The sequence below is a fragment of the Cebidichthys violaceus genome, unplaced genomic scaffold (genome assembly GCF_023349555.1).
Source record: "Cebidichthys violaceus isolate CVI_PGR_0920_01 unplaced genomic scaffold, fCebVio1.0.p SCAF_2, whole genome shotgun sequence".
NCBI classification, from domain to species: Eukaryota; Metazoa; Chordata; class Actinopteri; order Perciformes; family Stichaeidae; genus Cebidichthys; species Cebidichthys violaceus.
In genome coordinates, this window is record NW_027176372.1 from 21,850,126 (window position 1) to 21,862,631 (window position 12,506).

General features: G+C 45.0%; 2 protein-coding genes across 2 annotated transcripts; both read right to left on the reverse strand.

Annotated features, from left to right (window-relative positions):
* Positions 1 to 549: 549 nt before the first annotated feature.
* LOC137876003 (uncharacterized) lies at positions 550 to 2,572 on the reverse strand. The gene is made up of 5 exons (XM_068715528.1): positions 2,389 to 2,572; positions 2,177 to 2,240; positions 2,047 to 2,091; positions 1,788 to 1,948; positions 550 to 1,587 (listed from the first exon to the last, which is right to left on the reverse strand). The coding sequence occupies exons 2-5, from the start codon at positions 2,229 to 2,231 to the stop codon at positions 769 to 771; spliced, it is 1,080 nt and encodes a 359-aa protein (XP_068571629.1). The 5' UTR covers positions 2,232 to 2,240; positions 2,389 to 2,572; the 3' UTR covers positions 550 to 768.
* Positions 2,573 to 3,476: 904 nt separating this feature from the next.
* On the reverse strand, positions 3,477 to 12,209 carry mcm7 (minichromosome maintenance complex component 7). Its single transcript, XM_068715529.1, has 15 exons — positions 12,023 to 12,209; positions 9,927 to 10,006; positions 9,140 to 9,304; positions 8,826 to 8,950; positions 8,566 to 8,746; positions 8,341 to 8,478; positions 8,064 to 8,213; positions 7,819 to 7,933; positions 7,566 to 7,697; positions 7,233 to 7,316; positions 6,746 to 6,957; positions 6,387 to 6,652; positions 6,105 to 6,273; positions 4,756 to 4,865; positions 3,477 to 4,084 (listed from the first exon to the last, which is right to left on the reverse strand). Exons 1-15 carry the CDS (start codon positions 12,051 to 12,053, stop codon positions 3,859 to 3,861), a joined length of 2,184 nt encoding a protein of 727 aa, XP_068571630.1. The 5' UTR covers positions 12,054 to 12,209; the 3' UTR covers positions 3,477 to 3,858.
* Between the last annotated feature and the right edge of the window lie 297 nt (positions 12,210 to 12,506).

Below are 12,506 nucleotides of genomic sequence, written 5' to 3' on the forward strand. Positions count from 1 at the left end.
TGTTCATGTTTCTGTGTGTAATAAGGGATCAGCTGATTGTTTTAATGGGACTGCTCTTCTTCTTAAGCGTAAAGGATTGTAATAGGGTCGACATTATAGTAACTGTACACAACACGCAGCTCATAAAAATGTCAGCGCTGCACTCTGAAATGAGTCGGTGTAAGTCAGCTCCGTGCAGCTGCAGGTTTATTGTCAGGAGTGTTTGAAGTTGTGTTCCCGCTGTTCGATTGCCTTTGGAGGTTTGAGCAGACGGGCATACTCAACAGGAAGGGGGGGGAGAGTTACAGCTCCAAAGTCGGGGGTCTAACAGGAGTCAGCATTTTAATGGGTATTAAATGTACAGCGGAAGCAGACATAAAGACCCCCAGCATGCAAGCTGGCACTTTTACTTTACTAGTCTGCTTCTACCTGTCTTCCTGCACCTTTTAAAAAAAAAAAAGTATACACAGAGACAAAACACTACTCAATCACCGATGAAAAACTGTTTAGTGAAACTTTATTATTTCATTAATCAAAAATGATTTGCATTACATGCTTGTGTTGACTAGAAACAGTTTTTTTTTTTTTTTAACTTTCTGACAGTGATGATGGTAAACACATCAATACATTAACAGTTGTCAATTTTATAAGGCTTAAACAAATATGCAACTTTTCAAAGCTTCAGTACAAGTTGTAGTCCATGACGGTACATTTGCAGATATTAAAACCTTGATGTTTTTAATTAAAGTCTGTTAAAAAACCCATTTCCTCCATCACTTCCTGGATGTCTTACTGACTGTGGCCTGACTCTGCAGGCTCATCTGCAGCAGCAGAGGGCTGTGGGTATTGGAAGCGGGATGGGTCGTACAGATCATCCATGGGGTTGTAGGGCATGGGGTAGTAGTAAGGGTAGAGGCCTACTTTCTTCTTCATGGGAGTAAGGGGAGCTGGCTCCGCCACTGGTTCTTCTTTCTTTTCCTCCTCCACAGGTGGGGGTGGTGGCGGCGGGAGGACCACGATCTTCCCCTTCATGGGCCTGGGTGGGTGTTCAACCAGGCAATCGGGGTCCCAGTACGGGTCACAGTCGTACTCCATGCCCTTGAAGGTGCGGATGGGGCCCGGGAGAGACTTCTTGATGAGGACCGGTGGAGGTGGGGCGGACTTCATTGGTGGAGGTGGGGCGGACTTCATTGGTGGAGGTGGGGCGGATTTCATTGGTGGAGGTGGAGGAGGTTGGGCCACTATGACTGGAGCTTGAGCTTTCTGGGGGGTGCAGTGGGGGTGGTGGCGGGGGTCGCACAGCACAGGCACGGAGCCGCTAGGCAGGTAGACGATGTGGGGCTTACAGAGGGGGTCTTTCTTGTTGCACAGGTAGAGAACATCAGCCTGGGAAATGACTGGAGCAGGAGGGGGAGCAGGAGGCTCTGTGGGCTTTGGGGCCCCTTTCATTGGAGCGAGAGGAAAGATTTTGCACTTCTTGTCCGTGGCTGGGTCACACATGGTCGGCGCTCCCAGCTTGTTCTGGAAATAGGAAGCGTCGGGGCCATAGGTGTGCTCCAGGTACCTCATCTGCTGGTAGAGCATCCGCAACTTGTCAATCTCATAGAGCTGAGAGGAAGAGTGGGGGAAAAAAAAGAAAAGCTTAAGGACTTTAATAAGGATAAATCAACACAGTGTGGATTCTGTTTTAGATTCTGCTCATGTAGTCATTCTCCCAGAGACATTTGATTCTCACTGGAGTCTCCCAGGATGAGAATATGTACACAAAGTACCATATCTTTACCTACTACTTCTACATACATACTTACCCCCTCGGTGTGTCCGATGCTGCTGTAGTAGCGGTAGTAAGACTGGAAGTCTGGGTTTCCTCTGTACCACCTGGGGTCCACGTTACGCTTCGGTCTGGAGTGACTCAGAAAGTCGTTCGCTTTTTCTGAGTCAATACCAACGCCACCGACGGGTACCATCTCTGTTAACAGAGGAGATGAAGCTCAGTCCCTCTAACGATAGAGAACTTCTCAACAGGTACTTACATTTATTCTGAAGTTATTTAGGATCTGCACCTACCTTCCTGCTTGATGGTGTTTGAAAAAGATTTGGCCTCCAGCAGGCCTGGAGGAGGAGACAAAGCATGTGGTCATCTTGCTTTTGACAGATTTTTATTGAAGCAGTTGTACAAGAAGGAATCAGAACTTACCTGGGAGCACCATCAGACAGCAGAGGGCCCCCAACAACCATAATGAAGAAATCATGACGAACTCCTGTGTTTCATGGCAATAATAGAGTTGCATCATTTACGGGACAATAGTACAGTTCTTATACCATTAGACTAAATTAAAAGCAGTTTTTAGTTAAACTAGTCAGCACGTTCAGAGGCTAGGAATGATCATCCCACCATATTTTACTCACCCGTCTCAGGAATCGGTCTTCACTGCACTCACAGAGCAGAGCGGGTTAAATACAGATCTCTGTGTCCGACCCCCTGAAACATTATCTCCCGTCCAATAGTTCTGCACCAACTTTGACAGCAGAGTCCTGTCTCCACCTCTCTCTTTGTTTAATATGTGGCCTTTGGCGCCAATTAAGAATAATAAAAAAAAAAAAGGCTGCACTTTTAGCTGCACAGCCATAAAAAGAACAGACTTCAAATGGAAACTCCCCATTAAGTCTGGAAGGAAAGCATCACCTGCTGGGGCAACTGCAACTGTGAGGGAAAAAATGCTGCCTACCGACACAATAACTGGGCCAAAAAGACAGTAAAAATCATAGATGACCGTCTGCGCGGCTTTAAATGTACATTTATAATGAGTTGTTAGAGATTTGTAAATCGCCGTCGGCAGCACAAGGCTGTTATTTTTACCCAGAGGACACCTGCTTTTTTAACAGTTCTGTGACTGACTGCTGGTTATCAACTCGCTGAGCAACAAAGAGGCTCGTTTTTGTCTTTACACGTTCGTGTTTGAAGCACTTGAAATTATGCTGAAGCCTTATAGCATAAGCTTATATAAGTCTTATCTGCATTAACTTCATGCAGCCTTCCTCTTTCCAGCCTCTTAGTTCAGATTAAGCTTTTCTTTGTTTTATGCGACAGTAAACTGAACGTCTTTGTTTAAGACTGACTGACAAAACTATTTGAAGCCAAAAACTTGTGTACTTAAAGTACTTGAACAAGTATTTTTAGAAATGCGTCTTTAAGCTTAAATGATTCATTGGGGAATGTAATCTCTAAATGAATAGATAATGAGTTTGCATAGTTAGTGCAGCTCTAAACTACAACTATTAATATTTGAAGACATGGCCGTGAGCTTTTGGGAACTTGACATTTCACATGTTTATAGACAACAATAATGAGAATAATGGTTAGTTTCAGCACTGTATTCAAGCATGTTTTTTACGAGCATTATGTCAGGATGGCAGCAGCAGTTAATCGGGGCTGGCAGCTACTTTCTTCATTTAATGTGCACACCGGGGTCCACATGAACCACATACAAGCAAAGTATTGAACCATCAATTTATTATAACAATCCATCACAATGCTCACAACCTTAATCTGTCTTCATCACAGTGTAAAATGTACAGAAATGCTCTTTGTCAAAGAACTTGAGAAGCTTTAAGTTCTAAATTACAGATATTACACCATTCCAAATTCTGACATACATATTTACAAGAGATTTACTGGTGAACAGGAATCTTAACATAAAAAAAAGCTAGCAGGGATTCTTGGAAAATAGACAAGCTTAAAAAAAAAAAATGTCCAGGTTCTGCTCGGCTTGTGTTGCAAAATGCAACGCCCCAAGTTAAGTCTGCAGAAAGCCCACGATACAGACCCCCCCCCCCCCCCCCCCCTTCAGGTGACTGAAACACAGCGAGCGCGTTGCTTCAGACAAAGGTGATGCGGCTGCGGGCCTGGTTGACCTGCCAAACGTTCAGCTCCTCGTACTCCTCCAGCGCTTCCTGGAACTGGGCGGGGGTGAAGCCACGAGTGACGCAGCGCTGTTCCGCTTCAGCCATGCGAACCACTCCGCCGGCTCCGCCGCGGCCGGCCACGCCCTCCGTGGAGAGCTCTCGCACCAGAGAGAAGATGACGTCGGCCGGGCGCTGAGTCCTGTGCGGAATGAAGTTAAGACAAGTTGAGAGACTCGTTTGCCTTTTGCTGTCGAGTTTGGGTTCAAGTAAAAGTCTATAATGGAGACTGAAGAAAGTGATTTTAACAAAAAGTTTGACACCAATAGCTACCAGTCAGGTATTTCGGTCTGGCACATAACCACAAATTGTCATTTTGACGCTTTGTTTTTTGTTCGGATTACACCAAACAAATATGAATTAGTTAACTTTTGAGTGGCTGGGAGGTGATTTTGATCTGTGAACAGTTAGCTTACTGAAATCAGGAAAACCGCGAGCCTCCAGCTTCATTCTCAACATGAAGACAATATAACTCTTTCAGCATAAAAACAAAGCATTATTTGTGTAACAACATTTTATTTGCTTTAGATGTTAAAGTACTCTTATTTGTCAAACTGATTCCCCTTTAAAAAGAAACCTGGCTGTATGTATGCGAGTATATGGTAAGGCGTGCTAGTCTTGACTCCTCCCTCACAGAACCGGCTTCTGTGTGAAGAGAGCTCCATAAAAACCCAGAGAGCTTTTACAGCTTCCTCCAGGATATGCAGCTACTGTAACGGGCATATAAGGAACCCATAAAGGGGATTCTGGGTCGGACGACGTCCGGTCCCGGAGCTAAACGAACAAGATCCTTCAGACAGTGCTAACGCTAACCTCGTGGTGCTGGACTTGTCGGCTTGTAGCGAATCCTTTGACATCTCCATCAGTCTCATCGCCTCGTTGATGTCTTCCTTCTCCACGGTCTCCATCATGCGAAGGCGAGCCTGCAGAGAGCCAATAAAAAAAAAGTAGGATCGTGATTAAGATCGAAATAAGATCAAGAAAATGTGCATCATCGGTAGAAATTTAGTTCGACAGCAGATCTGTCCGATTACGAAGGCTGCGCTGTGCCGGCACTGTCAGACCGAGACAAGTGCAATGCCCTCTGGGACGGCCGGCAATTGCCCAAGTCTCCGCCTCTCAACACCAGCTAGTCTCTCTACAGGTTGAAGAAAAAAAAAAAGAAAAGAAAAGAAAAGAAAAGAAAAAAAAAAACACCAAACAAAAAGCTTAAAATCAACCGCAAAGAACTTGATCTTCATAGTGATGACAGTTCTGGCCATGGTCAGTTTTGCATGGGTTTGCACAGCTGCTCTTAACGCACACAGGCTGACTGCCCACCCTGCAAAGCTGGTCAGGATCAGACAAACCTCGGCTCACTCATACGGTTATCCAGAGACAACATCTGTAGCATCTGCACAAAACGCAGAGATCAGTCGACGTGCAGGTGTGGTGCAAATAAAGACATTCTTGATCCTCTTCAGTGCTCCCGCTCAGTTTCTTCCACACGGGGGGGGGGGGAGGTTGCTGTTCGCCCTCTTGTGGACATCTGTGTGCAGCACAGCGCCAACGCGTCTGCCTGAAGTGCTGGTTTTGCAGTAGGTGGATGACTGCTACCTGCACAAACAGCACTTTTGACAGCCAGCGGCCCGACACCAGATCATTAAAAAAAAACTACTCAATTCAGGAAACACAAATTTCTGTAGACGCCTTTTCAGAAATCCAAGAACAAAAAAAATACCAACACATTGTTCATTTATTGTCATTATGCAACACGGAGATATGCACAACGAAATTCAGTCGTAGCCTATTTGTAACAACATGTGACGAACAAAACAAAAACAGCAGTACATTTTTTTTTTTTATTTGCATCATAAGGACTGAAAACAGCAGCAACAATACATGTGTACATTTATCTGATTTGCTATTGCTGAGTCATGATGAGGAACGAGGACTATGTAGACGGGAGATCTGTTGTCCAGCGTGGGAAAGAAGTGCTCACACTGCAGTAGGCCAGGTTATCATCACTACCTGCACTGTAAGCACTTTATCGCACAATGGACTCTCAATCAAAGTATGACGATCACACTTTATATTACTCCATTAACGTGAATTTGTATGACAAATACTACATCTCAGTTTAAGTTATTATCTGTGGAAGTGTCCGTCGGTGTATTTCTCACCAGGGCAGTGGACAGACGGAGGATGGACAGGAGGGTACGTGCGGAGGTGAAGGTGGTGTCTTTGCTGACTCGGGCCTCTTTCCTCATCTCTACGTAAGCGGCAGTGATGTAATCAGCCAGCGCCTCGGGCACCACAGGCTGCCTCCTCTGACACACAGCGATGTAACGTCTGAAGGGATTTACATTTCACAAAGATTAAAACTTAGTTGGTAGTTTTGACGTACTGTTAAAAAGAAAGTGTGAGGCTTGATCACTTTGAAATACATTGCAGATCATCGTCACCTCATCAGCTTCATGTCGATGGGGGTGAAGTGGGTGGGGGGCTGGCGGAGGTGCTGGTGGACGTAGGTGATGTGCTGCGCTAGACGCAGGTCGGCGTCGGCGTCCGGCTTGTCCTGGATCAGCCAGAGCAGGTCGAAACGGGAGAGCAAAGCAGCCGGCAGCTGGATGTTCTGCTCGATGCTCTTCCGGGGGTTGTAGCGGCCGTAGGCGGGGTTGGCTGCTGCTAGAATAGAGCAACGGGCGTTGAGGGAGGTCATGATGCCGGCCTGGGAAAAAAAAATAAAGAGCGGAAAAAAAATATTAGTTTGAGATGCGACAACGTACGCTCGATACCAGTCCACTGGCGCCCGTCTCTTTACCTTAGCGATGGAGATGGTCTGCTGCTCCATCACCTCGTGGATGGCCGTGCGGTCGGCGTCGGCCATCTTGTCGAACTCGTCGATGCAACAGACGCCCTGGTCGGCGAGCACCAAGGCGCCGCCTTCCAGAGTCATTTCTCCAGTGACGGGGTCACGCATCACCGCCGCGGTCAGACCGACGCCGGAAGAGCCGCGGCCTGTTGTGTACTGACCTGAAGACCAGCGAGGGGACAGGAGGAATGCATTTTATTTTGAAAATTGCAAACAGAGACAAGTCAGATACTGGCATCAGGTTGTCAGATGGAGAGTAGAAGGATTAAAACCCTAGAATGTAGGCAATAAAACCAAACAGCCTTTACTCTTCTCTAGTCAGGAAACATAAAAAGTTAATATGTTACCATGTCGGCCTTAATGGAAAGAAAATGCCTCACTGGATAAAATATTAACCAGATACAGGACAGTACTCCACAGACAGGACTGTACTCACTTCGAGGAGCCAGACGGTCAATGTAGGACAGCAGCTGGGACTTGGCGACTCCCGGGTCTCCCATCAAGCAGACGTTTATGTTGCCTTGAAGGAGAAGAGCGTTGCAGTTATTGCAAAATTACATAAAAACAGCAAACGCATTGTTTTAGAGAATGTTCCACGACGTCACACCGAGCTCGGTGATCTGAACAAATGTAGTAATGTGACAGAATGACCTCGTTTTGCATTGATGGGTTATGATTTGCAAGTGGGACAATTTATATTTATCTTTGTGGTTGGCCTGTTTAATAAAAGATTTTTTTTTAAAAAAAGGGTGCTCGAGTCAGTGCTCACCTCTGATTTTCATGCCTTTAGGTGCCTGCTGCACCCCTCCAACCAGCAGCAGGAGCAGAGCCTTCTTTACATCTTCATGTCCGTAGATCTCCGGTGCGATTGAGCCAGCCAGCTTCTCATAAAATCCTTCCTCTGCAACAGAAAAACAACCACTTCAGTCGCTAAAAGAGCGAGAAAATGATCAGCATCATCAGGTTTTGGCTTACGGCAGTGGTTTAATTGAAGTCCAGCTATCTAACACACAAGCGCCAACCTGTGATGCCGCGCAGCTCCTCGTCAGTCAGATCGTCGTTGCCGAGCTCATCATCCTCCGACTTGTTCATGAGTGCGATGCTATGAGCCTCCAGGTACGTTTCTGACAGAAGACCCTGAAACGACCAAAACCAGGATTGGACTCATTTGAGATACTTGCATACCAACACTTGGCTCATAGATTGAGCGTGAAATGGGTTCAAAACAACACAAATCCTGAATTTAAGTTTGAAGCCACATACACACCTGAGTGGCCTGTTTGAAGCCTGTGCGTAGAAGAGGGAGGAAGACCCCGGTGACGGCCACGTGGTCCCCCGGCTGGGCCAGACGGGTGTTTTCTCCACGGGCATAAATCGACATGCTCCTCGGAATATTTCCAACGGGCACCTGGTCACTCTGTTGGACAACAGAAGAAACTCAAATTTAAAAACATCCTAAACCCCCAAATAAAAAAAAAAAAAAAAAAAAAAAAAAAAAAAAAAAAAAATCATGGCAACAGTGAGCATTGCATAAAGCTACTTACATGCTCCTGGATACGCAGCTCCTGGAACTTGACAAATTTGGAGCCTCTGGTCTGCAGGTAGAGCCGACCTCCAGATTTGTTGGTGACACACTCTTGGCTGGGACACATGACGAGGGGCATGAAGGTGGGAGACTGGATCTGAAGCACCACAATACTTTGTGAGGGACTCCTGATAAATGCATCGTCTTAAAATGTAGCGATCGCAGCACTCAAACCCCATCTTACCGGTTGGTAGGTCTCAGCACCACACTGGTCACACGTGTACGTGGCGACGGCCATCATCGGCTTGACCTCGGTGGCGCGGGTCACTATGCCGCGGACGTTCACCAGATTCCCGATGCTGTCCGCTCGCACGTCTCGCACCACTTTGGGCTTAGAAGTGGTGGGAGGTTTGAAGTACAGCTCACTGTGGAAGAAAGTAAAACGTAAAATAAGTACACGTCCTGCTTCAATAATTAAAATACGGTGTTAAAAATCCAACTTACAATCTCCTCATGAGCTCAGGTGGGTACTGGTTATGAGTGTCCCGGGTGTCCGCTGGGTCTCGGCCCCTTTGTTCCATCATCAGCCGGTGCTCAATGTACACGTCCAAAGAATCCTTGGCCACAATCTGGATACAACAAAAGCATTTTTAACACGTAGGTATTTCACAAAGACATTGGGGTGCTATGAACCATTCAAAAACAGCCGAAAAGATTGCCAGACACGGCGACTTCATTGTTTTACGACCGCTGGTTTAACCAAAATGCGTTGACTTTTATTGAAGAACCGCTCAGGATCAATGTGGAAGTACACGTACGTCTCTTTCTTTGTACTCTGGCAGCAGCTCGTGGATGGCGTCGGCGAACAGGCCGGTGTAGCGCTTGGCATTCTCACAGACGCTCTCAACCAGCTCTGGGTCTTCCTCCGCCACGTCATCCAGTTCCACAAAGATGGACACCTGCTCTCTGTGGGCCAGCGCCACCTGTACGCACAGGATACTCCGTAAGAAGGGCGAGCCACTTCAATTACACCACCATGTCTGCACTATATAGCTTAGTAGATGCTAGATTTAACTAATCTGAAAAGGCACATACCAGTAGTGTGAATCAGAAATATTCAAATTGTTGATTTTCTAGCTATTTTAATGCACGTTGCGCCTTTATTAAATAGCTATATTGAAAAGATGACACAACACAATTGAGTGAAGTGCAACAAAAAAAAAAGGTCCCCGGTTAGACCTCTGTTGAGCTGGGGACAATGTGCTTCATGGTGACCCTGGTATGGTTGTCTTAAGGTAGCTTCTTAAGCTAAATAGAAATTCTAAAAACATGTAAGGAACCACTGGGTGTGTCAAACTGTAGTGTAAAAAGAACAGAGATGAGCGTTCAAGAGGACAAAGAGTGGCTGAAATTATTATAAAGAGGAGAAAAAGATAACTGGTTGATCCATTTTTAAATGACCAGTCTGACATAAATCACTCATCACTTATAATACATTCAGGTTAATGTGATAATATCAACATCACACTTCAGTCAATATCATTGCTATTTAAGGCCAAAACATCCCCCTTTAAAAGCTACGCATCCACTGTTTACTATACTTACAAGTTGAGCTCCATATTTGAAAACCTTCTTCCCGTTGTCATCCTCTGAGTAGAACTCTTGCAGGAACCTTTTGCATTTGTCTGCAAAACAAAAAACAAAAACACATTCAGCATTATTTCACAGCAGAAATGGGCAGGCCACGTCCAGCAGACACTAGGTGGTGTTTACTATACAGTCACAAAAATAAATAATAGCTTACTGATGTTATCTCTTGGTTTGTTTAGACATTGAAGGGGTTTAAAAGCTGGATCAATAACAACACCATTGGGCCTAGAAACTGGGAGCTAATTTGTTGTCCTGCGACGACCCCCTTTGTTGAGTAACATGGCATCCTGTAATCTCGATGAGTCACTACTGCCAACAGTAAGAGCTCAAACTGACACCGGCAGACTACGTGAATCAAATTCCACCGGAGTGAACCGACTGGCATAGTTTAACAGAGTTAAATAACCGATGTTACGCAGCAGATATCCGAGGGTAAGCATGTAAACACAACAGACGCGCTCAGTTTTCAGTGTCCATTTTTTTTTTTTTTTGGAGAAAATATCCCCCTCACTTCTCGAAACTACCAACACTATTTAATTCCCCGTAACAAGAACCCAAACTAGCCGCAGCTCGACGCTTAAAATGCTCCACTTACTTTGACGCTGTGGAGGAAAATCGGTAGCTCCGGTTTTAATATTTCTGTGTTTCGAGGATGTTATTGTAAACAAAGCAGCACATGGCTTTTGTGCCTTGTCACTCGAGTATCCATCCGCGAGCACCCCCACCCCACCCACACCCCCTCCGCTCTTCAAAAATAGTCCCGGCTGTTGTTTTCAAAACCACGGCCAGCCATCTTCTATGGTTAGCTCGGGATAGCTGGAGTTGTGTTGAACATACATGGACCGCTCCCATAGATATTAGCCATGGTCATTGTTAAGTTTCGGGTTTTAAGTTTAAGGATAAAATATTAATCTGAATACAATAGTACAGCGACACATGTCCACGAACGTGTGTGTGTGTGTGTGTAACATCGACATAAAGTAAAAGTAACGTTAGTCCAACACGCAGTGGAGTCAAACCCCCCCCCCCCCCACCACGAACCAGCCTTTCGCAGCCCTTGAGCAAGGCACACCGGCCGGTATTACCAGCTAGCATTTCATCTAAAACCGCACGTTAACTCGTGTTACTGACAGCACGTTAAAGAGAGCTAGCTACTTGGCTAGCATGCTAATGTACCGTTTGGTTGTGGAAGCTACAGGAGAAGTCAGTGGAAGACGAGCCTGATTTCAAGACCGTTTAAACGGCCTGAAACAAGCGTTTAACACGGGTAGCGTGGATCTACTTTTAAAACGCCAGTGTCGATGACCAACATTACGATTGTTCTCCAATTGTTATTGCGAAGTTGTGTTTATTTATCTGAAATTGTAAAGTTGCACATTGAACAAAAAAAAGGAGCACGTGCTGTCAACTGTCTAAAATAAAAAGTAGTGTTCCTAACAGTAGTGTTCCCCGCCTTCATTAACTTAACTCGGTTTAAGTTATTGTCGGACATGTGCTTGCGCGGTCGCGCGCCTGCTCCTTTGTTTAAACGTCTCCATCCGGGTCACTGCGTAACGTTATAGTCACAAGCTCACAAGAGAGAACGTAAAACTAGTTAACGTTACCAACAAGTTATCAAACGGTCAGAAAAGTTAGCGTTACATCGGAACGACACAGTACACATGTACATTAACATGCATAACGTCCAGACTGGTCTACATAAACGTAAGTTAGGATACTATATATATATATATATATATATATATATATATATATATATATATATATATATATATATATATATATATATATATATATATATATATATATATATATATATATATATATATATATATATATATATATATATATATATAGAATACTTTGTAACGTCACTGCACAAACAGAATTAAGGTTGTTCAGATGAACTGATTAACCACCACATCATATAAATCAGTAACGTGTGTTTCCAACGAGCATGTTAGAGAACGTACATAGTTAAAATGCAGTAATTTAGGCCAACCTGTTGCTGCCATGCCGTTATATGTAAAGTTAGGTTAACCCATTATTACCTTTCTCTGCCGCATAATCCTTACGAGCCATGGCTGCAGACCCTCCGGTGAGATAACTTGACCACTAGAATCCTAACAAAAAAAAAAAAGAAGCCTCCAACGCACCCAAAAATACAGTTTAACTTCACGATATAAACGCTTCACTGTGGCCGGAGGACCAGTTGTTCATTCACCAGCAGCTCGCGGTTCTTCCCTCAAGAAGTGGCGCGAGTCTGACGTCTGCGGCATCCAATCGTGTCGCGTCTTTCCACCGCGAAGGGCGGGCTCTCGTGGTGGCGCGAAAGTTGCGGGCGATTGCGGGTCACGTGACTCGACAAACTTCCGCCCTGTTAGTCAAGTTTGGCGCGAAAGGCGATGATTGGATTTCATACAACAGAGTGACCCCAGAGTGAACTCAAACACTGTAGACTCAAGAGATAGTATTATAAGTATTGCATCCTAAGACAAAATAAATATATACTTGTTTTAGTTTAGATGGGAACAC

Bases quoted from the DNA above. Each gene is read 5' to 3' on its own strand.
- LOC137876003 (XM_068715528.1), bottom strand. From the start codon at position 2,231: ATGATTTCTTCATTATGGTTGTTGGGGGCCCTCTGCTGTCTGATGGTG. The intron at 1,949-2,046 runs GTAGGTGCAGAT...CTCTGTTAACAG, and splicing joins AAACACCATCAAGCAGGAAG to AGATGGTACCCGTCGGTGGC. The intron at 1,588-1,787 runs GTAAGTATGTAT...TCTTCCTCTCAG, and splicing joins GCATCGGACACACCGAGGGG to CTCTATGAGATTGACAAGTT.
- mcm7 (XM_068715529.1), bottom strand. From the start codon at position 12,053: ATGGCTCGTAAGGATTATGCGGCAGAGAAAG. The intron at 7,934-8,063 runs GTGTGTATGTGG...TGGTCGTTTCAG, and splicing joins GCTTCAAACAGGCCACTCAG to GGTCTTCTGTCAGAAACGTA. The intron at 6,274-6,386 runs GTGACGATGATC...AAATCCCTTCAG, and splicing joins ATCGACATGAAGCTGATGAG to ACGTTACATCGCTGTGTGTC.